Raw genomic sequence first — 24,473 nt, 5'->3', positions numbered from 1 at the left:
TGTGGGTCCCTGCCCTCTGGCTCCTTCCCTTGCTCTGTACTTGGCTTAGTTCCTAGTTACTCTAAAATCCTGCTGCATTCTTTTCACAATCTACCAAGCTTCTTGGACTAGTAAGTAGCCTTCTTGGGTTCTGCCCCCTTTTCTACTTTGTTGGCCCTCTCCTCCTATGTGAGCACCATTTCCTTTTCTTCCTCTTGGGCTCTTGCTCTGACAATAGCATTTAAGTGTTCCCCAGACTCTGTCTCACATCCTCTTCCCAATTTCTACAGACATTCTAAATTCCAGGGCACCACCTGTGAGTGCTATGGGTGACTCCCAAACTGATATTCCTGGACTCAGCCTCTCTTCTAAATTCTGAGATAGTTCCAGTGGCCCAAGGGATAACTTTATCTGAAAATCCTGCCATCCCCCAAAACTCACTTGGTTGTAAATGAAGTGGGTCACCTTTCCCTAAATTAACTCTCCCTCCTTGCTTTCCCCTTCCTCTTCTGGGCCCTATCATGGCCCTGTCACTTGTATAGGCTATCACACACTTTGTAAAAGAGATCACAAGGTGGTGTGAAAGATATAAGAGTATGGATGAGTCTGGGATACATCGTGGAGAAGATCGGTATTGCACCAAGCCTTGAAAGAAGAATAGGCAACAGGCCAGAACAAAGGGGAGAAATGAGCATATCTGGGAAGTGGAAAGGCTCCAGTGAGGAAACCACGAAGGCGTCTAGGTTTCCAACTGGGAAGCTGTGGGAAGTGATGCCTGGTAGTGAATGTCCAGCAGAGGCTTCCAGACCTGATCCAATGGACTAGGGGGTGATGTGTACAAGGCATTGCTTTACTAGTCAGTACTGAAGCAGGTGGAAGAGAAATCTAAGTAGGAGAGACTAGGAAGAGAGAGAATTGCCAAACTGCCAAGAAGCTTCCACTGTAATCCAGATAGGAGTTCTGTGGCCTTGGCTAATGACGGTGCCATTCTCAGAGGAAATAACAAAATAAATAACAAAATTCAACTGAATGAATCGTGGAGATCTAACTGGCTTTATTAATGCATTCATGAGTTGGGCAGTATCCTATCTAGCAAGTAAAGGAGAACTCTGAAGGCCTACAGAGAAGGAAAGGTTTGTGGGGTTTTTAAAAAAGATTTTTATGTATTTGAGAGAGAGAAAAAAAAAGCATTAGCAGAGGAGGTGCAGAGGGACAAGCAGACTCCCTGCTGAGTGGGACTCCATCTCAGGACCCTGAGATAATCTGAGCAAAGTCAGACGCACCACCCAGGCACCCTCAAAAGGAAAGATTTTTAAAGGTAGAGAGGAGTTGGAAAAAAGGACATTATTAGCAGAGAATCCATTGTTTTCTGCAAGATCACCCTCCTAAGGGAAACAGAAGGGGTCCATCAGTAAATTTCCTAGTGCTGACCAGGAAATGCCCATGTTGATGGGTCAAAGGTCACATTTCTGGGGGTTGAAACTGCAGTTAAGTTAGCTCTTAAGTCTTGGTTTACTGACTCAGGGCCTTACCCCAAGTGACACCATTTTGGGCCTGTCACTTTCATTTTAACAAGATGAAACAGCAAAAGGAAGGAATAGGCTATTCCTTTTAAAGGAAGGAATAGCCATCATGGGTGACTGATGGGAAAACAGGATTGAAGTAGAGAAAAAGAAAAAATCCTGACTCCCTAGTTCAGAAATTGGGGGGAGTGAGGAGAATGAAACTGTCCTTGTCAGAGATCAGGAACTTGAGAAGGGGAGCTGTTCTGGAAGAAGATCAAATCCTAGAAACAGAACAAAAGCACTGACACAAAAGACAAGAATTTTTAGAAAGGAGCACATTGTAACACCTCACAGGCAATTGAAAAATGCAAATTAAAAACAACACTGATATATTTTTCAATATCAAATGAGAAAAAAAAAAAAAAAAGAAAGAAAAAGAAAGTGTTAAATAATACTACCCAGTACTGGCTGCTAGTGGAAAAGGCATAGTTTAACTAGACTTCATGTAAATGAAAAGAAACTCTCCAGAAGCAATCCTGCAGTATATACCATCTGTTATTAAAACTTTATGTCCTTAATTTCATTTCTAGTATGTTATTCTTAAAACAATAATTTAAAAATGCAAACCAGTACATATAAAAATAATAGTGTTGTCAATAAGGTGCAACATTAGATAAAAAGATAATGGCTGTGTATTAGAGTATATTAATTTTTTTAAAGACTTTAGTTATTTGGGATCCCTGGGTGGCGCAGCGGTTTGGCGCCTGCCTTTGGCCCAGGGCGCGATCCTGGAGACCCGGGATCGAGTCCCACGTCGGGCTCCCGGTGCATGGAGCCTGCTTCTCCCTCTGCCTGTGTCTCTGCCTCTCTCTCTCTCTCTGTATGACTATCGTAAATTAAAAAAAAAAAAAAAAAGATTTTAGTTATTTATTCACGAGAAACACAGAAAGAGGCAGAGACATAGGCAGAGGGAGAAGCAGGCTCTCTGTGGGGAACCAGATGTGGGACTCGATCCCAGGACCCCAGGATCATGACTTGAGCCAAAGGCAGATGCTCAACCACTGAGCCACCCAGGTGTCCCTAGAGTATATTAATTTTTTTAGAGTATATTAATTTGATGGAATATCAAGTTGGCACTAAAATAACCCAAATAATATTATTTCTTTCTTCCTATTAACCCATCCCCCCACCCACCTCTCCTCAGTAACCATCAGTTTGTTCTCTATGGGTAAGAATCTGTTTCTTGGTTTGCCTCTCTCTTTTATTTTTTTCCCCTTGACTTGTTTGTTTTGTTTCTTAAATTCACATATGAGTGAGATTATATGGTATTTGTCTTTCTCTGACTGACTTATTTTGCTTAGTATCATACTTTCTGGGTCTGTCCACATTGTTGCAAATGGCCAGATTTCTTTCTGTGTAATAGTCCACTGTATGTATGGACTACATCCTCTATATACATAGGGATGCATGTATCCCTTTCAATTAGTATTCTTGTGGGGATCCCTGGGTGGCTCAGTGATTTAGTGCCTGCCTTCAACCCAGGGTGTGATCCTGGAGACCCAGGATTGAGTCCCACGTCAGGCTCCCTGCATGGAGCCTGCTTCTCCCTCTGCCTGTGTCTGCCTCTCTCTGTGTCTCTCATGAATAAATAAATACAATTTTTTAAGGGTTCCTTTTCCTCCACATCCTCACCAACATTTGTTCTTTCTTATGTTTTTGATGTTTGATTTAGCCACTCTGACAGGTACAAGGTGATAGCACATTGTGATTTTTATTTGCATCGATTTGCATTTCCCTCATGATGAGTGAAGTTGAGCATCTTTCCGTGTGTCTATGAGCATCTATATGTCTTCTTTGGAGAAATATCTGTTCGTATCTTTTGTGCATTTTAAAATAGGATTATTTGTTTTTTGAGTGTTGAGTTGTATCAGTTCTCTACATATTTTGGATACTAACCTTCCATTAGGTATGTCATTTGCAAATACCTTCTCCCATTCAGGAGGTTGCCTTTTAGTTTGGTTGATTGATTCCTTCACTGTGCAGAAGCTTTTATTTTGATGTAGTCCCTACAGATTATTTTTGTTTTTATTTCTCTGGCCTCAGAATACATTTTTGAAAGACACTGCTATGGCTGATGTCAAAGAAGTTACTGTCTGTGTTCTCTTCTAGGTTTTTTATGGTTTCAGGTCTCAAACTGAGGTCTTTAAGCCATTTTGACTTTACTTTTGTGTGTGGTATAAGAAAGTGATGCAGTTTCATTCTTTTACATGTTGCTGTCCAGTTTTCCCAACACTATTTGTTGAAGAGACTGTCTTTTTCCCATTGGATAGTTTTGCCTTCTTTGTTAAAGATTAATAGACCATGTAATTGTGGGTTTATTTCTGGATTTTCTCCTTTGTTCTGTTAACCTATGTGTCTATTTTTATGCCAGTACCATACTGTTTTGATTACTGATGCTTTGTAATATAACTTGGAAGTCTGGAATCGTGATGCCTCTGGCTTTGCTTTTCTTTTTCAAGATTTCTCTGGCTCTTTGGGGTCCTTTATGGTTCCATACAAATTTTAGGATTGTTTGTTCTAGTTCTGTGAAAACTGCTGTTGGTACTTTGACAGGGATTGCATTAAATCTGCAGATTTCTTTGGGTAGTATAGACATCTTAACAATATTTGTTCTTCCCATCCATGAGCATGGAATGTTTTTCCATTTCTTTGTGTCATCTTCAATTTCTTTATCAGTTTATATTTTTCAGAATACAGATCTTTCACCCCCTTGGTTAGGTTTATTCCTAGGTATCTTATTATTTTTGGTGCAATTATATTAAAACAGTTTTTAATGAAATGGGAAATATTCATCATATGCATTTTAGACATTACATTAGAGTAGACTACTTTTTAGTTTTGAATTACAATGTTTATACAGACTCAGTACTTCCCTTTTCCCTTGCCTACCTTTCTAATATTACTGTAGAGAGTTTGGTATACATTCCTCCATACTTTCTTCTTTGTTCATGCAAACATATATTCACACATATTGAATTTTTAAATTAAAATGGAATTATACTGAGTGCCTGGGTGGCTCAGTCGGTTAAACATCAGACTCTTGGTTTTGGCTCAGGTCATGATCACACAGGAGATAGGACTGAGCCCTGCATTGGGCTCCAGGCTCAACAGGGACTCTGCCTGAAGATTCTCTCCCTCTGCCCCTCCCCCAATTCTCTCTCTGGAATACATATATCCTTAAAATAGGATTATATTAACATATACTCTTTTCACTTAAAATATGCTTTGACATCCTCCTAAGAATATACATGTGGAGCATGTTCATTCTTTTTGTTTATTTTGAAATTATGAGAGCTAATCTTTTAATTCTCAAATGTTTTAAATCAAAATTTTTATTTCAATAGAACTATAAGAAATAATACAGAAATCTTGAGTACCCTTTACCCAGGTCACCCCAATGGTAACAACTTGCAAAATTGTAGAATATCACAGCCAGGATATTGACATTGACACAGTCAAGATACAGAACGTTTCCAACACCACAATGATGTTGCCGTTTTCTGGCCATCTCTCCTTCCTCCCAAACTCCTCCCTCACTTAACCTCTGGTAATCACTAATCTGTTCTCCATGTCTAATGATCTGTCATTTCTTTTTTTTTAATTTTTATTTATTTATGATAGTCACAGAGAGAGAGAGAGAGAGAGGCAGAGACATAGGCAGAGGGAGAAGCAGGCTCCATGCACCGGGAGCCCGACGGGGGATTCGATCCCGGGTCTCCAGGATCGCGCCCTGGGCCAAAGGCAGGCGCCAAACTGCTGCGCCACCCGGGGATCCCTGATCTGTCATTTCAAGAATGTTACATAAATGGAATTATACAGTATGTTACCTTTTGGGATTGACTTCTTTTCAGGTTACTGTATGTATCTATAGTTCATTCTTTTTACTGCTAAACAGTATTCCATTGTATAGATATAGCTAGTCACTCATTGAAGGACATTTTGGTTATTTCTAGTTGTTGGCTATTATGAATAAATCTGCTATAAACAATTGTATACAAATTTCTGGGTCGACAGAAATCTTCATCTCATTTCTCTGGGATAAATGCCTAGGAGTGCAATTGCTGGGTTGTTGAACATTTAGTTAAGAAACTGCTGAACTTTTTTCCAGAATGGCTATACCATTATATACTCCCACCAACAATGCCAGAGTAAACCAGTTTCTTGGCTTCTTCACCAGCATTTTGTGTTGCTATTATTTTTTTTATTTTGGTCTTTCTGATAGGTATGTAGTGATATCTCATTGTAGTGCTGATTTGCATTTCCTTAATGACTAATGATGTTGAACACCATTTTATGTACTTTTTGCCATCTCTATATCCTCTTTATAAGATATCTGTTCATATCTTTTACCCATTTTCTAATTGGATTGAGGTTTTGTTTTTTATTTTTTGGTAGTGAGTTCTGAGAGTTGTTTACATATTCTAGGTACTAGTCCTTTGTTGGATAGGTGGTTTGCATATATTTTCTTACATTTTATACATTGTCTTTATGTCTTCTTAGTAGACTTTTGCAGAGCAAAAAAGTTTTTAATTTTGATAAAGACCAATTTATGCATGTTTCCTTTTAGGGATTGTGCTTTTGTGGTTTTGTTTGTTTTAAAGATTTTATTTATTTATTCATGAGAGACACACAGAGTGAGAGGCAGAGAGACACAGCCGGCTCCATGCAGGGAGCCTGACGTGGAACTCGATCCAGGTCTTCAGGATCACGCTCTGGGCTGAAGTTGGAGCTAAACCGCTGAGCCACCTGGGCTGCCCGGGATTATGCTTTTGGTATCAAGTTTAGGAACTCTTTGCCCAGTCCTGATCCTGAAAACTCTCTCATATATGTTATAATTTTACATTGAAGTTCATAGTCCATTTTGAGTTAGCTTTTAAAGAAGGCATGAGATTTAGGTCACGGGTTTGTTGTTGCTGGTGATCATTTTTACCTATGGATGTCCAATTTTCTAGCGCCATTTATTGAAAAAGCTATCTTTCCTTCAATGAATTGCTTTTGCACCTTTGTAAAAAAAAGGAAGTCTGTTGGGCATATTTATGAGGATATATTTATGGGTTCTCTATTTTGCTCCATTTATCTGTGTCTGTCTACCTCTCTACAAATATCACACGATTTTTAGTACTTCAGTTGTAGAAGCCTTGAAAGCTAGACTGATTTCTCCTACTTTATGTTCCTTTTTCAAAATTGGTTTCACTATCTTTGAGTTCTTTAGATTTCCTTATGAATTTTTGAATAATATTATTTAGATCTACACAAAAATCTTTCTGGGACTTTGATAGGAATTATGTTAAACCTGTATATCAATTTGGGGAGAACTGACAACTTTACAGTGTTAAGTCTTCCACTTATAAACAAGGCATGTCTCTCCATTTATTAGGTCTTCTTTGACTATTTTCATCAGTACTGTGTAGTATTTAGCATACAAATCCTGTACATATTTGTTTCATTTACCTAAGTATTTTTGAGCATTTGTAAATGACATTTTATTTTTAATTTCTGTATGTACACATCCATTTCTAGTATATAGGAAAACAATAAATTTGCCTACGTATCTCTTATATTCTGTAACCTTACTAAACTCACATATTGATTCTAAGAAGTTTTTAAGATAAATATTCTTTAAGATTTTCTATATAAACAATCATGTCATTTGCAAATAGGAACAGTTTTATTTCTTCTCTTCTAATCAGTATTTCTTTTTTATCCTTTCCTTGCCTCATTGCACTGCTAGGGGTTGCAGTACCATGTTGAATACAGGTAGTAAAGCAGGTATATTTGCTCTGTTCCTGATCTTAGGGGAAAGTATTCAGTCTTTCATTATTAGTTATAATGTTAGTTGTAAGATATTTTTTTAGATTCTTTTTAAATTTTCACTCAATTTGAGGTGCTCAAGTGGCTCAGTTGGTTAAGGGTCCAAATCTTGATTTTGGCTCAGGTTATGATCTCAGGGTTGCAAGATTAAGCCCCATGTTGGGCTTCACTCTGGGCATGGAATCTGCTTAAGATTCTCTCTCTCTCCTTCTCCTTCTGCCCCTCCTCCCTCCCTCCCTCCCTTCTCTCAAAAAAATAAATACATAAATAAATAAAATCTTGAAAAAATTTTTTTTCACTTGATTTAATGTATTCTTCTCTTTTTCTTGAGACTTCATTAGTGACCCATGGAATACTGAAAATTTGTTGTTTTCAAGTTATAGAGATTTTCCTGTTATATTTCTGGTTTGATTCCATGTGGTCAGAGAACATACTGCACAATTTCAATTCTTTTAAGTTTGTTGAGTTTTTTTTTTTTATGGCTCAAGATATAGACCATTTTGGTATATGTTCTGTGGACATTTGTAAAAGATGTGCATTCTGCTGCTGTAGGATAGAGTGCTCTATAAATGTCAGATCCTGTTGATTGATGGTGTTGTTGAGTTCTTCTATACCCTTGCTGATTTCTATGTAGTTGTTTTGTCAGTTGTTGGGAGAGGGGTGTTGAAGACTCAACTATTTCTCCTTTTAGTGTTATCAGCTTTCCTTCACATATTTTGCAGACCTGCTGTTTAGTACATACTCATTTAGGATTACGAAGTCTTCTTGAAAGATTGACACTGTCATTATTATTTTCTTTTAAGATTTTATTTATTTTTTCATGAGAGACACAGAGAGAGAAAGAGAGAGACACAGAGACAGAGACAGAGACACAGGGAGAGTGAGAAGCAGGCTCTATGCAGGGAGCCTGACATGGGACTCAACCCGGGTCTCCAGGATCAGGCCCTGGGCTGAAGGTGGCGCTAAACCACTGAGCCACCCAGGTTGCCCCTGCCACTGTCATTATATAATGTCCCTCTCTGACTGGTAGTTTTTTTGCTCTGACATTGACTTTATCTGATATTAATATATCCAATCTTGCTTTTCTTTGATTAATGCTTACATAGCATGTCCTTTTCTCCATCCTTTTACTTGTCAATCTGTCTGTGTCATTATATTTGAAGTGAGTTTCTAATAGACAATATATTGTTGGGTTTTGCTTTTTCATCTTCTCTGTCAAATCTTTGTTTTTAATTGGTATATTTAGACCATTTACATTTAATGTACTTATTGGTAAGTTAGAGCTTAAGTCTGCTTGTTCTGATTTCCGTTTTCTTTCTCCTTTCTTTTTTTTTTAAGATTTTATTTATTTATTCATGAGAGACACACACACACAGAGGCAGAGACATAGGCAGAGGGAAAGGGAGAAGTAGGCTCCATGCAGGGAGCCCAACGAGGGACTTGATCCCGGGACTCCAGGATCACGCCCTGGGCTAAAGGCAGGCACTAATCTGCTGAGCCACCCAGAGGTCCCTCTCCTTTCTTTTTAAATTTTATTTTATTTTATTTTATTTTCCTTTCTTTTTTAAAAAAAGATTTTATTTATTTGAGAAAGAGAGAGAGAAAGAGCACAAGCTGGTGGGACAGGCAGAAGGAGAAGGAGAAGCAGACTCTCCACTGAGCATGGAGCCCACACAGGATCTATTCCAGGACCCTGAAATCATGATCTGAGCTGAAGGCTGATGCTTAACTGACTGAGCCACCTAGGCACCCTTTTTCTTGTCTATGTGTTACTTAAATGTCTTTTTTTTTAAGTTTTATTTTTATTTAAGCAATCTTTACACCCAATGTAGGGCTTGAACTCACAACCCTGAGATCAAGAATCACATGCTTTTCTGACTGAGCCAGCCAGGTGCTTCTTGAACTTCTTTTTGTAACACACTTTTTAGAATAGTTTTAGATTTATAGAAATATTATGAAAATGGTAGAGTTTCCCTATGCTCTATACCAAATTTCTCCTCTTATTAACACTTTACATTAGTATTAAATATTTGTTATAAATAATAAAACAATTTTGGCACATTGTCATTAACTAGTCCATACTTTACTCAGATTTCCTTAGTTTTTATCTAATGTCCCTTTTTCACCCCAAGATCCCATCTAGGAGACCATTTACACTCAGTTGTCATGTTTCCATTGGCTCTCCTTGGCTATGACAGTTTCCTCAGATTTTCTTTGTTTTCAATGACTTTGACATTTTTGAAAAGTACTGGCCAGTTATTTTGTAGAATGTCTCTTTACTTGGGGGGGGTGGTTCTAATGTCTTTCTCTTGATTAGACTACGTTTATGGGTTTTAGGGAGGAAGATCACAGAGATACAGTGCCATTTTCATTACATATCAAGGGTACATACTATCCACATGACTTATGAGTGTTGATTTTGATCACGTGGCTGAGGTAGTGTTCTTCAGCTTTCTCCACTGTAAAGTTATTCTTACCTCCTTCCCATACTATACACTTTGGAAATTAATAACTATGAACAACCCACACTTAAAGAGTGAAGAGCTATGTTCCACCTCCTTGAGGGCATATTATCTACATAAATTATTTGGAATTCTTCTATTCTATGTAGGAAATTTGTCTCTTTCTCTCATTTATTTATTTAGTCAATGAGTTATTGTATCAGTGTGGACTCATAGATATTTATTTTATACTTTGGTATGTAAACATTTTAAAATGTGTTTTAGAATCCATTTTAATTGACCTGTGGTAATTTTGAGTGTTTCTCTTTGTACATTTTTAGTGATTACTGTAGGTACTATAGGTACTACATTTTACATGTATATAACCTATCATGGTCTACTTTTGTTATCATTTTACCTTATCTGCCTTTACATTCTTTTAACCTCCCCATTTATTATTTTATTTTATTTTTTAAGATTTTATGTATTTATTCATGAGAGACACACACACAGAGAGAGAGAGGCAGAGACACAGGCAGAGGGAGAAGCAGGCTCCATGCAGGGAGCCCAACGTGGGCCTGACTCACCCTGGGTCTCCAGGATCAGGCCCTGGGCTGAAGGCAGCCCTAAACCACTGAGCCACCCGGCTGCCCTTTATTTTATTTTATTTAAAGATTTTCTTTATTTATTTGAAAGAGACAGAAAGTACGAGAGAGAGCGAGCACAAGCAGGGGGTGCGGTGCAGACAGACAGGGAGAAGCAGGCTCCCCACTGAGCAAGGAGCCTGACTCAGAGCTCAATCCCAAGACCTTGAGACCACAGCCTGAGCCAAAAGCAGATGTTACCGACTGAGCCACCTAGGTGCCCATATCTAATTAGTTGTCTTAAATATTTCCCCTATGTACATTTAGAAATACATAGATAATGTTTTCATTTTTGCTTCAAACATAATTTAGAAAACTCAAGAAGAAAAGGAAAGCCTAATATATTTATTAATATATTTGTTTACCTTGTTCTTTCTTCCTGATATTCTAAGATTCCTTCTCCATTATTTCCTTTCTGTTTAAAAAACTTCTATGAACCATTCTTTTGGGCTAAGTCTGGCAACAAATTCTTAAGTTTTCTTTCATCTGAAGGTGTCTCGACTTCTCCTTAATTCCTTTTTTTTTTATAAAAGATTTTATTCATTTATTCATGATAGATGGAGAGATAGAGAGAGAGAGAGGCAGAGGGAGAAGCAGGCTCCATGCAGGGAGCCTGAGGTGGGACTCGATCCCAGGTCTCCAGGATCAGGCCCTGGGCTGAAGGCAGTGCTAAACCGCTGAGCCACCTGGGCTGCCCTTCTCCTTAATTCCTAAAGATATTTTCTCTGGGTATAGGGGCTTATTGTTCTCTTCTTTTAGTATTTGAATAATATCATGTCACTTTCTTCAGACTTGCATTGTTTCTGACAAGAAATCTGCTGTCATTTAAAATGTTACCCTGTAGGTAAGGTAGTCAATTTTCTCTGGTTATTTTGAAGATTTTTTTTTGTCTTTATTGCTCAGAAGTTTAATTATGGTATTTTAATATATGATAATAATACATAATATATTTCCTTAGATATATCCTGCTTAAGGTTTGCTCAGCTTCTTGAATCTATAGGCTAATATCTTACCAAATTTGGGACATTTTTCAGCCATTATTTTTTCAAGTATTTTTTCAGCCCCATATTCTTTTTCCTCTCCTTCTGGGACTCCACTGACACAAATACTAGATCTTCTGTTATAGTCCCACAGGTCCCTAGGCTTTGTTCATTTTTTTCCAGTTTATTTTCTTTCTGTTGTTCAGATTACATAATTTCTATTATTTCTATTTTGCAGTTTACTGATTTTTTCCCCTGTCTTTTTCACTTTTTTGTTGGGTCCATCTGCTGATCTTTGTAGTTGGGTTATTATATTTTTCAGTTCTAAAATTTCCATTTGTGGAGCACCTGCATGGCTTAGTCGGTTAAGCATCTGCCTTTGGCTCAGGTCATGATCCCAGGGTCCTGGGATGGAGCCCTGCATTGGGTTTTCTGCTCAGCTGGGAACCTGCTTCTCCCTCTCCTTCTGCCTGCTGCTCCCCCTGTTTGTGTGCTCTCTCCCTCTCTCTCAAATGGATGAATGAATTTTTTTTTAAGATTTTATTTATTTATTCATGAGAGACACGCACACAGAGAGAGGCAGAGACACAGGAAGAAGGAGAAGGAGGCTCTTCACAAGGAGCCTGATGCGGGGCTCGATCCCAGACCCTGGGATCACGTCCCGAGTCAAAGGCAGCCGCTGAAGCGCTGAGCCATCCAGGCGTCCCCCGATAAATAAAATCTTTAAAAAGTAAAAATAAAATTTCCATTTGTTCTTCTTTGATTATATCTTTTATTCCTTTGCTGAGTCTTTCCATTTTCATTTATTTGTTCCAAGTATGTTTGTAATTGCTTGCTAAGAACTTTTTACACCAGCCAAGTGCCCCTCATGAATGATTTTTTATTGTAACCTGGGCACTTGAATGTTATGTTACGGGACTTTGGATCTTATTTAATTCTTCTATTTCAACTGGCTTTATCTGACATCACTCTGACAAGGGAAGAGAATGGTGCCACCTTACTACTGTCAGGTAGAAATAGAAATCGAGGTTCCCCTCTCATTCTCCATTGCCACTAGAAGGGGATGCTCCTTATAATTGGGCAGGGGTAGCAGTTCCAGCTCCCCACCTGGTCTCCATAAACCCTTTGGTTGTGGCTTTGTTATTGTTGAGTGATGGTGAAAGTCTTGACTCTCCACTAGACCTCCTCTGACAACCACCCAACAAAGAGGGGTGCCTCATGACTGCTGGTTGGAGGTGGAAATCCTGGCTTCATATGTGATCTTTACTAACAGTACAGAGGGTTGAGGACCCTTGCCACTGGCTTATGGGAATGAATGGCCCAATTTTCTACTGGGGCCAGTGGGGATATTGGGGTGCCTCATTATAGCCTCAGCAGGGTAGAAGTTTAGGCTCCCCATTCAACCTTTTCTGGCATGGGAAGGGGCCACTGTTTTTCTTCTGATGTTTAATAGGAGTAGAGCAGTTATTATCTAAAAGTAGTTCGTCTTTCTAGGTTGCTTCTTTCCTGGTCCTTTGGCTAAGAGAGCAGGCTTTTTGTTGAGGCTTATTTTCATCTGTATCCATTGAAGTTTCCCGGTTGCTGGCTTCTTTACCTCTGAGACTGGGATATACAAGACAAAAGAAAACTTACTACCGTGTTGTTCCTCAGACCCTGAGGTCCTTACCAGTCTGCCCTCTTCTCTACACCCTTCAGAGTCTTCTTATGTTAGTTCTATATGTAATGGGGTTTTCTGTTATATTTAGTGTGTTTAGCAAACAGTATGTTACTATGGATTGAATTGTGTCTCCCCTCTCCAAATTCATATGTTGTAGCCTAACATTCAATGTGATAATATTTGGAGATGGGGCCTTTGAAAGGTAATTAGATTTATATTTAGATGAGGTCCTGAGGTCCTCATGATGGGATTTGTGCCCTTATAAGAAGAGACACCTGAGAGCTTGCTTCTTTCTTTCTGCCATGTGAAGACACAGCAAGAAGGCACTACCTGTAGGCCAGGAAGAGAGTTATCTCCAGAGCCCAACCGTGTTGACACTCTAATCTTGATCTTCTAGCCGACAGTACTGTGAAAATATAAATTTCCATTGTTGGAGCCACCTAGTTTATGGTATTTTATTATGGCAGCATAAGCTAATACATGTGTCTACTCCATTTTCCTGAAAGCCCTCACTTTTTAAATTACCTGAATAGTTTTCCATGATTGTAGCATAGTTCAATTCTTTCGTCATTCATGGATATTCAGGTTAAATTTTGTTCTTTCATATTATAAACAATTCTTATAACAACAGATATCATGAAATACTTACAATTTTATATCTGTCCATTAAATTTTCCAGAGTAGGGAGGCCTGGGTGGCTCAGTGGTTAAGCATCTGCCTTTGGCTCAGGGCGTGATCCCAGAGTTCCAGGATCAAGTCCCACATCAGGCTCCCTGCAAGGAGCATGCTTCTCCCTCTGCCTGTGTCTCTGCCTTCTCTCTGTCTCTCATGAGTAAATAAATAAAAATCTTTAACAATAAGTAAATAAATAAATAAATTTTCCAGAGTAGCTATCATTGTATAAAAAAGTTATAATTTTGTATTTATTAAACTTTGGCAGATTACTTTTTAAAAATTACTTTAATAATTGATTGTCCCACCATGACAAAATGTTAGGAGGGTGTAGGATAAAAGGTATATATAGCATAATATCACCTATGTAAAAATATATATACTATATTTTCCACACCAAACAAAGCCTGGGGGATGCCTGGGTGGCTCAGCGGTTGAGCATGTGCCTTTGGCTCAGGGCGTGATCCCCGGGGTTCCGGGATTGAGTCCCATGTCAGGTTCCCTGCATGGAGCCTGCTTCTCCTTTTGTCTGTGTCTCTGCCTCTCTCTATGCCTCTCATGAATGAATCAATAAATAAATAATATTAAAAAAAAACAAAGCCTGGAAGGAAATAAATCAAAAGTTAACAGAGGATATCTCTAAATAGTGGAAATATGCATGCACTTGATTTTATTCCTTATTCTTTTTTGTATTTGCCAAATATTCTGTAATGAGTATGTAATACTTTTTAAATCTGGAGAAAAAAAAACAATAATATCAATATAATTTGCATAAAGGAAGTAATTATTGGAAAGTGCAAATTAATTTATAGTCAAATCTTATAGCAGTTGCCATTTGAGAAAAATCTGTATAACAGAAAGATATTTAAAGATCAAGCTGACCTGACCCACCAATTTCAGTTCTAGGAATCTATCTTACAAAGACGTTTGCATATATGTCCAGAGATACGCAGTTTGATTCACTGCTTGTGATAGCAATAAACAGAAGATGCCCTAAATGTGCAACAATATGGAATCAGTCAAATAAATCACAGTATAATTATGAAAAAGAACAATGCAGTCCCTGAAAAGAAATGAGGTAAAAATAGATAGATATAGATATATATAAACACACACAAATGAATATAAAACAACCTTCAAGATAGCTTTCTAATTTAAAAAAAAAAAAAAAGGTTAGAACCACTATCTGAATGTCTCTTTTGTTTTCCACTATATTATATCCCGAGCACCAGAGGGAATATAGAACATCACCTAGCACTTGTAGCTGTTCACTATATACATATACATGTACATCCATATATGATGAATTTATTAATTTATGTAAGAAAAGAGGGGACTGTATACATATATGCATAGATAATCTCTTGAAGAAAACACAAAAACTGGTTAAAAGTTGCCTTTGGGGAAGGAAACTAAGAAACTGGGGATCAAGGGTAGAGGAAGATTCATTGTCACTTATTAAAAATGAGACAATAGGCCCAAAATAGAGTCACTTATGCTAATCCCCACATCAGCAAACCAAGACCCTCCTAGGTATGTAATCTTTAGCCAGTCTGGAATTACCTGGTTAGACAGCATGATATATGCTGTCTCTCCCCCTTATGGAGGTGATCCTGCTTGAAACATGCACTCTTTGCTAATGAACTTCCTTCTTAATCTAATTAACTTTCCAGTCAGCTCCTCATTTGTCTAGAATCACTAGTTCCATGTTGGGAACTGGTGGTAATTCAGATCACAGTTCAGCATTTGATTGGAAAACCCAGATCTTGGCTTCATCCCCTGATTCCAAACTGGGAACTGCTAGCAATTTAGTCTGCAATTCCTCTTTTACTTGGAATTTTCCTAGATTCCACCATAGGAACTGCTGGTTGGTATCAGCCCACAGTCCCCATTTTGGGAAGTTTGCGAATACAATCCTTTCTTCCAACCCCAGCTTCATATTGGGAATTGCTGGTGGTTCACACAGGGCCTCATTTTGGCCAGGCTACAGTAACATCTCTTGGTTACTACTGGTGTGTTAAGATGCACGTATTTGTTTTGTTTTGTGTAGATAAAGGCTCTTGCTACTCAGGAGCAGCTGCAAAATTGGTGGACACAGGTTGAGCATTTAAAAGCTGTCAGAGCACTTGCCACCTAACTCAAAGACTCCTGTGTCAGTACAAGTTGCTCATAGGTTTAGACTGACATTAGGCCACCCAACAATCTCAAGACTGAGATACATTGTAAAAGATCACACAATTCCCAACCCAGCATTACATCCCCTTTAGGCTCCAAGAGACCCAAAGGTTTAGCTTAAAAGATAAATAAATAATGATAAAGATGGGATCCTTAAAATTCTAAAAAGTTAATCATGTCACTTTCCAAGCATACATGCTTATTTTATGTCTAAGAACTATGGTTCAGAGCCATAAATCTCTACAAAAATGACCAAATCCTACTAAAAACAACCTAAGGGACGCCTGGGTGGCTCAGTGGTTGAGTGTCTTCGCCTTTTGCTCAGGGCTTGATCTCGGGGTCCAGGATTGAGTCCTGCACTGGGCTCCCTGCAGGGAGCCTGCCTTCGGCACAGGGCTTAATCCTGGAGTCTTGGGATCAAGTTCTATATCAGGCTTCCTGCAGAGAGCCTGCTTCTCTCACTGCCCCCACCTCTCTCTCTCTCTCTCTCTCTCTGAGTCTCTCATGAATAAATAAATAAAATCTAAAAATAAATAAATAAACAAAAACAACCTAAGATTAAACAAGATCATTTTTGTATCCTGAGAACTTAGATAGGTAACAGCCAGGTTGAGGGCCCCAAAACATGGCTACACAGAAATGTGGTTTGACCTCCATTTGTGGCTAAGGGTCCTATAAAAACTTCAGCCAGCCCTCATGGAAATTGTAATAATCATTATGAGAAATACTCCAATTAGATAAGGTCATTTAAGAAATGCACTTGAGGGACACCTGGGTGAATCAGCAGTTAAGTGTCTCTGCCTTTTGCTCAGGGCATGATCCCGGGGTCCAGGATTGAGTCCTTCATTGTGCTCCCTGCAGGGAGCCTGTTTGTCTCCCTCTGTCTATGTCTCTGCCTCTCTCTGTGTGTCTCTCACGAGTAAATAAATCAATCTTCAAAAAAAAATGTGCACTTGATAAAGTTTCCTAAATTAAGCAAGTAGAATGGGGTGCTTATTTGCAGAAGCCTCCAAAAGGTGCAAAAATTCCAAAGATAAACAAAATTGATAAACCACTAGTCAGACTCATTAAAAAAAAAGAAGAAGAAGAGAAGCTGAGAGGACCCAAATAAACAAATGTAATAATGAAAAAGGAAAATAGCAACCAACACCGTAGAAATACAGTTACAACAGAAGATGAAAACCTATGTCAGGACACCTGGGTGGCTCAGTGGTTGAGCATCTGCCTTTGGCCCAGAGCATGATCCTAGGGTCCTGGGATCAAGTCCCACATCGGGTTTCCTGTATGGAGCCTGCTTCTCTCTCTGCCTTTATCTCTGCCTCTCTCTCTCTCTCTCTCTCTCTCTCTCTATGTCTTTCATGAATAAATAAAATCTTGGGGGAAAAAAAGAAAACCTATGTGTCAACAAATTGACAGCTTAGAAGAAATGGATAAATTCCTAGAAACATATAACCTACCAAACTAAAGCAAGAAGAAATAGAAAATTTGAACAAACCCAATTATCAGCAATGAAATTGAATCAGTAATCAAAGAAGTCCCAAAAAACAAAAGTCTAGGACCAAATGGCTTCCAGGTGAGTTCTACCAAACACTTATTTATTTGTTTATTGATTGCCCATAACCAAAACTTTATTGGAAAATAAAATAGGAGATGACTGTTATATACCTACAAAATTAAACATAATATCTTGGTATATTAACAGGAATTACTGAACTGAAAAGGCTTTCTTCGATATAACACTAATTCAGGAGGTTGTGTAGATCATTAGTGTTACTTTCTTCTAAATGAACACCCTTCTGTGAGTCTGGCCTTTTCTCCTGTTTGCTTCAACACTGTTGAGCAGCCTTCACAAAGAACCACTGTCTGAGCATGGCTGAAAACCATGGTTGTCTTGTAGCAACCTGGACATTTTATAACCATAAAATAGGAATTTGAGTTTTGAACTACCCATTTCTTTTTATGTTTTTTCTTTTCCTCTTCTAAGGATAGATGTAGTAAATCTCTAGCCCAAGGCATATTGATCCTTTCACAAACCCAGCCAACCAAATCTCCAAGGTGACACCCCTAGTGAGAAGCATGTGACTTTTACCAAACATTTAAATTTTTTTTTAAATTTATGATAGTCACACACACAGAGAGAGAGAGAGGCAGAGACACAGGCAGAGGGAGAAGCAGGCTCCATGCACCGGGAGCCCGACATGGGATTTGATCCCGGGTCTCCAGGATTGCGCCCCGGGCCAAAGACAGGCGCTAAACTGCTGCGCCACCCAGGGATCCCATTACCAAACATTTAAAGAAGTATTAATACCTATTCTCAAACCATTTCAAAAAATTCAAGAAGAAGGAAAACTTCCAAAGTCAATCTATGAGGCCAGTATCACTCTGATTCCAAAACCGGATAAAGACACCACCAAAAAACAACAGCAACAAAAAAACACAAAACTACAAGCCAATATCTCTCATGAATATAAAATACAAAAATCTTCAACAAAGTATCAGCAAACTGAATTCAATAATACATTAAAAAAATCATACACCACAATCAAATGGGGGTTTATTCTTGGAATGCAAGGATGGTTCAATGTTCATAAAACAATGTAATACATTACATCAATAAGAGAAAAGATAAAAACCATATGATCATTTCAGTAGACACAGAAAAAGCATTTGAAAAAGTACAACATCCATGTATGATAAAAACCCAAGGGATGCCTGGGTGGCTCAGTGGTTGAGCATCTGCCTTTGGCTCAGGGTGTGGTCCTGGGGTCCCAGGAACAAGTCCCACATCAGGCTCCCTTTGAGGAGTTTGTCTCTCCCTCTGCCTGTGTCTCTGCCTCTCAGTGTCTCTCATGAATAAATAAAATCTTAAAAAAAAAAAAACCTCTGTGAGGTAGGTTTAGAGGGAATATATCCCAACATAATAAAGGACATATGAAAAATCCACAGCTAACATCATACTCAATGGTGAAGATCTGAGATCTTTCCCTCTACGGTCAAGAACAAGACAAAGATGTTCACTCTCACCCCATTTATTCAACATAGTACTGAAAGTCCTAGCCACAGCAATTAGACAACATAAAGAAATAAAAGGCATCCAAATAGAAAGGAAGAAGTAAAACTATATGCAGATGACATACTATATATAGAAAACCCTAAAGCCTCCACCAAAAAACTTTTAGAACTGATAAATGAATTCAGTAAAGTTGTAGGATACAAAATCAATGTACAGAAATCTGTTGCGTTCCTATACTAACTAATAAAGCAGGAGAAACTGAAATTAAGAAAACAATCCCAGTTATAATTGCACCAAAACCAATAAAATATCTAGGAATAAACTTAACCAGTACTCTGGAAGCTATAAAACACTGATGAGGGGATCCCTGGGTGGCTCAGCGGTTTAGTGCCTGCCTTTGGCCCAGAGCGCGATCCTGGAGTCCCGGGATTGAGTCCCACATCGGTGCTCCCTGCATGGAGCCTGCTTCTCCCTCTGCCTATGTCTCTGCCTCTCTCTGTGTGTCTCTCATGAATAAATAAGATCTTTAAGAAAGAAAGAAAGAAAGAAAGAAAGAAAGAAAGAAAGAAAGAAAGAAAGAAAGAAAGAAAAAACTGGAGATATCACAAATCCAGATTTCAAGTTATATTACAAAGTGGTGGTAAGTATAACAGTATAGTACTGGCATAAAAATAGACACATATATCAATGAAATAGAACAGAAAACTCAGAAATAACCAAAATTATTTGGTCAATTAATCTTTGACAAAGGAGGGTGGCTCAGCGGTTTGGTGCCTTCCTCTGGCCCAGGGCGTGATCCTGGAGTCCCTGGATCGAGTCCCGCATTGGGCTCCCTGCATGGAGCCTGCTTCTCCCTCTGCCTGTGTCTCTGCCTTTCTCTCTCTCTGTGTGTCTCTCATGAATAAATAAATTAAATATTTAAAAAAAAATCTTTGACAAAGGAGATGAGAATATGTCATGAGAAAAAGATAGTTTCTTCAACAAATGGTGTTGGGAAAACTGAACAACAACATGCAAAAGAATGAAACTGGACCACTTTCTTTCACCATACACAAAAATAAACTCAAAGTGGATTAAAGACCTAAATGTGTGGGATTCCTGGGTGGCTCAGCAGCTGAGCATCTTGCCTTTGGCTTAGGGCCTGATCTCAGGATCCATGATTGAGTCCCACATCAGGCTCTCTGCAAGGAGCCTGCTTCTCCCTCTGCCTTCTCTGTCTCTCTGTGTTTCTCACGAATAAATAAATAAATTTTAAAAAAGGGGGGCCTAAATGTGAGACCTAAAACCTTAAAAATCCCTTTCCCCCCAAATTTTTATTTAAATTAAAAAAATACAAGAACACTAACTCAAAGGGATACATTCACCCCTGTGTTTATTGCAGTATTATTCACAATCCCCAAGATATAGAAGCAGTGCAAGTGTCCATCAGTAGGTGAATGGATAAAGAAGAGGTGGTATATATACTACTAAGCTACAAAAAAAAAAAAAAGAACAAAATTTTGCCATTTGTAACAACATGGATGGAGCAAGAGTATAATGCTAAGCAAAATAAATCAGTCAGAGAAAGGCAAACACTATATGATCTCACTCATATGTGGAATTTAAGAAACAAAACAAGCAAAGAAAAAAGAGAGGGAAAGAGAAAGAGGGGGAGAGAGAGAAACCAAGAAACAGGTTCTTAACTATAGAGAACAAACTGATGGTTATCAGAGTGGTGGGGGTACGGGGACAGGGGACACAGGGGATGGGGATTAAAGAGTACATTTATCATGATGAAAAAGAAAGGTTTCTGGGGCACCTGGGTGACTCAGTGGTTGAGCAGCTGCCTTCAGCTCAGGTGGTAATCCCCGGGTCCTGGCATCCAGTCCCGCATGAGGCTCCCCACAGGAAGCCTGCTTCTCCCTCTGCCTATGTCTTTGCCTCTCTCTGTGTGTCTCTCAGGAATAAATAAAATCTTAAAAAAAAAAAAAAGAAAGAAAGAAAGAAAGGTTTCAAAATTCCAAAATACCTTCATTAAAAAATTCATTGCAGGGCAGCCCTGGTGGCGCAGCAGTTTGGCGCCGCCTGCAGCCTGGGGTGTGATCCTGGAGACCCCAGATCGAGTCCCACATAGGGCTCCCTGCATGGAGCCTGCTTCTCCTTCTGCCTGTGTCTCTGCCTCTCTCTCTGTGTGTCTATGAATAAATAAATAAAATCTTTAAAAAAAATTCATTGCAAAAAAGCAAATGAAAAATTAAAGACACAAGTGGTACCTAAAACAAAAGACTGTAAGGCTGAAGTAACACCTACTACTCCCCTCTATCCTTCATGTGAGGATTCATTGTAGTAACCCTCCACCTGAATTGTCTTTCCACTCTGAAGGGACTACAAGACCATAAACAAAAGTCTGTCAAACGAGTGACCTTACACACACACCCTTACTACCCTCAAAAGAGGGCCCCTGTCTGCACCCCTCCCAGAATTGATGAGACTCTATGGGATTTTATGGTAAACTGCTATGTTCTTTGCTTCAAGCAGCCAAGGGAAAACTAAAATAAAAACTAATGGAAAGAGGTGCCTGAGTGGCTCAGTTGGCTAAGTGTCTGCCTTTGGCTCAGGTCATGATCTTGTGGTCCTGGAATCGAGTCCTGTGTCAGGCTCCCTGCTCAGCAGGGAGTCTGCTTCTCCCTCTCCCTCTGTCTGCCTGCCCGCCATTCTGCCTTCTTGTGCTCTTTCTCTCTGTGTGTGTCAGATAAATAAATAAAATCTTAAAAAAAAAAACTAATGGAAAACTTTGCCAGATTCTGGTAGATAGCAGAGCTACAGATGGGATCCTGGAAAAACTAGCAGAGCCCAGCTATAGGTGAGAACTCCTACCAGTGTCAGCTCTTCTGTATCTCTGACTATAGTACCAGGTGGAGAGAGAAAATAAAATATCTTTTACATCCTCTTTGCGGCTACCTCTTGAGTCCAAGGGGTTGTTCAATACTGCTAAGAATATTTACTGTTTGTCCTAGCTGAACACTGACAAGGTATTTAAAAGGATTTCTTTTTTTTTAAGATTTTATTTATTTACTTGAGAGAGAGAGACACAGAGAGCATGAGCTGGGGAATGTGCAGAGGGAGAAGCAGACTCCGGGCTGAGTGCAGAGCCTGATGTGGGGCTCCTTTCCAGGACCCTGAGATCATGACCTGAGCTGAAGTCAGATGCTTAACTGACTGAGCCACCCAGGCACCCCTAAAATGATTTCTTTTAAGTTTTTCAGTCTTCTCTCCCTTATGCTAAAAGGAAACTTTGTGCCCAGAGAAGGTGGGGGAGCAATTTGAAGATAATGTGACTGGATGGATGGCCAGATGGGCTTCTTGCTATCTTTTAGGCTACAGCCCAACTCCTTGAAGAATTGAAAGCAGCTGCCTTTACCTAGAAACAATTCAAAAAACATCTATTTTTTTTAAAATCAATCCCAAAACCTCCTCTATTTATCTCAAAAGACTTGTAAGTACTGTAAAAATTTTTGGCTCTAAGAAACAAAAATTCTTCTTAAGGGAACTTGCCTTCTTTCCCTGTGCCTTTGAGAAGTGTATATCCTATTAGTCTATAAATTTAAGGGAGATAATTCTTATCAGAAGAAAAACAAAAGGGGAGAAATGTTATTTGGGACTTGGACAAATTAAAAATATTGTGTCTTGCCACTAATATCAAGAAAAAGCTTTAGCCATCTCAGCAGGTAATCTTAACTTTTTCCAACTGTTCTTTTATAAGCTAGTAAGTTTTGCTTTAAATTACTGGTCTCGTAATTTAAAAATGAAACCTATAAGGTCTCTGCATCTGTTATATGTTTACATGAGTATATATGTGTGTGTGTGTGTGTGTGTATTACAGATGTGTGGTATTTTCTACTTCCAGATGATATTGTCAAAATTAATTTGTGGAAGAACTCTATTTAAATGGGCTAAAGATAATTAAGTGCCTATATGAATCATATATTCATAAAATTCTTAGAAATGTAGTAAAAATGAAACCAAACACTTTTCAGGTTCATGTGATCTGAGGAATCTTTGGTAAGTAAAAAAAATAGTTTACATTTGTTTGGCTTAATTAAAATAGACATGTCTTTAGAATTCTCAACATTAAAAACAATGCAGATATAGAACTTTTATTATACCTGGGCTTACTAGTCAAATAAGTTCCTGTTATCTCTGTTAAAAAACTTCTCTGTGAAAAAAAAAAAACTCTGTGGGCAGCCCTGGTGGTGCAGCGGTTTGGCGCCGCCTGCAGCCTAGGGCGTGATCCTGGAGACCCAGGATGAGTCCCATGTCAGTCTCCTTGCATGGATCCTGCTTCTCCCTCTGCCTCTGTCCTTGCCTCTCTCTGTGCGTGTCTCTATGAATAAATAAATAATCTTAAAAAAAACTTACCTGCAAGAAAAAAATAACTTGGCATGATGAAATTTTTATAATTAATCTAAAAATAATAATTGTTGAAAACAAGTAAATAGATAAAAGTTTTTAGGTGAATTTTTTATGGTTTCCCCCAACCTTTTTAGTAAACTAAGACCTTAAAATTTTGCTAAGTTAAATTAAACAATGGATAGTCTAAATATCTGGATCATTTCTAAATAAGATAAAATACTGAAACATGAATTACTGAATGTAGGTTTATCCACGTTTGGCTTCCCTTTATAAAGGAACTAAAGATATTTGCATCTACTAGTAAAACATGTTTTGTGCCACATTAAAAAAATTACTATGAGAAAGCATATGTTTCTAGAAATTATAAAATGTATTTATATATCTGCCAAACCACAGAATGCTAATGTAAAAAATAGTTCATAATTGCTTACTTCATAGTTTCTGCTAGAAATTAAAGGTTTCTATGGGCTGAAAATGTCTAATATATATAATTTAAACTACTTGAAATAATAAGGGAAACATCTCCATTTACAAGGAAAGTAGGATGTAAGTTTTTGGTAAAAGAAGGTATGGAAGGGATGCCTTGATAGCTCGTCAGTTAAGCATCTGAGTCTTGATTTCAGCTCAGGTCTTGATCTCAGGATCATTGAGTTCAGGCCCTGTGATTGATTGATTGATTTAAGATTTTATTTATTTGAGAGCGAGAAGGAGAGAGAGAGAGAGAGAGCATGAGTTGGGGGGAGTGGCAGAGGAAGCTGCAGACACCCCATTGAGCAGGGAGCCAGACATAGGGCTCGATTCCAGAATCCTGGGATCATGACCTGAGCTGAAGGCAGATGGTTTCACCAACTAAGCCACTGAGGATCTTAAAAAAAAAAAAAAAAAAGTATGGTAAAAGAAAAATGGAAATGCTTTTTTTGTTGAGGGAAGAGAAAATGTCCTACAGTAAGGCTCCAATTGTCATTTTAAAATGTATTTCAGAGTGCCTAGGTGGCTTAGTTGGTTGAATATCTGACTTTTGATTTTGGCTCAGGTCATGATCTCAGGGTCATGAGGATGGAACCCCACATCCAGCTCTGTACTGAGCATGGAGCCTGCTTGGGGTTCTCGTCCTCTCCCTCTGCCCCTGCTTGTGCACGCGCTC

At 38.6% G+C, this 24,473-nt stretch overlaps 2 protein-coding genes across 3 annotated transcripts in view; both read right to left on the bottom strand.

Moving 5' to 3' along the window:
* CD4 (CD4 molecule) overlaps window positions 1-24,473 on the bottom strand; it is a 45,792-nt gene that overhangs the window by 7,437 nt on the left and 13,882 nt on the right. The gene's annotated exons all lie outside the window — the stretch shown is intronic.
* LOC129503502 (40S ribosomal protein S27-like) lies at window positions 17,695-17,940 on the bottom strand. The gene has a single exon (XM_055315635.1). It carries the CDS (start codon window positions 17,938-17,940, stop codon window positions 17,695-17,697), a length of 246 nt encoding a protein of 81 aa, XP_055171610.1.

This window comes from Nyctereutes procyonoides, unplaced genomic scaffold, assembly GCF_905146905.1.
Source record: "Nyctereutes procyonoides isolate TBG_1078 unplaced genomic scaffold, NYPRO_anot_genome, whole genome shotgun sequence".
In the NCBI taxonomy this organism is placed as follows: Eukaryota; Metazoa; Chordata; class Mammalia; order Carnivora; family Canidae; genus Nyctereutes; species Nyctereutes procyonoides.
The sequence above is the reverse complement of the archived record's forward strand: the minus strand, read 5'-3'. Positions and strand labels throughout refer to the sequence as shown.

Coding starts and splice junctions, on each gene's coding strand:
- LOC129503502 (XM_055315635.1), bottom strand. CDS start 17,940: ATGCCTTGGGCTAGAGATTTACTACATCTATCCTTAGAAGAGGAAAAG.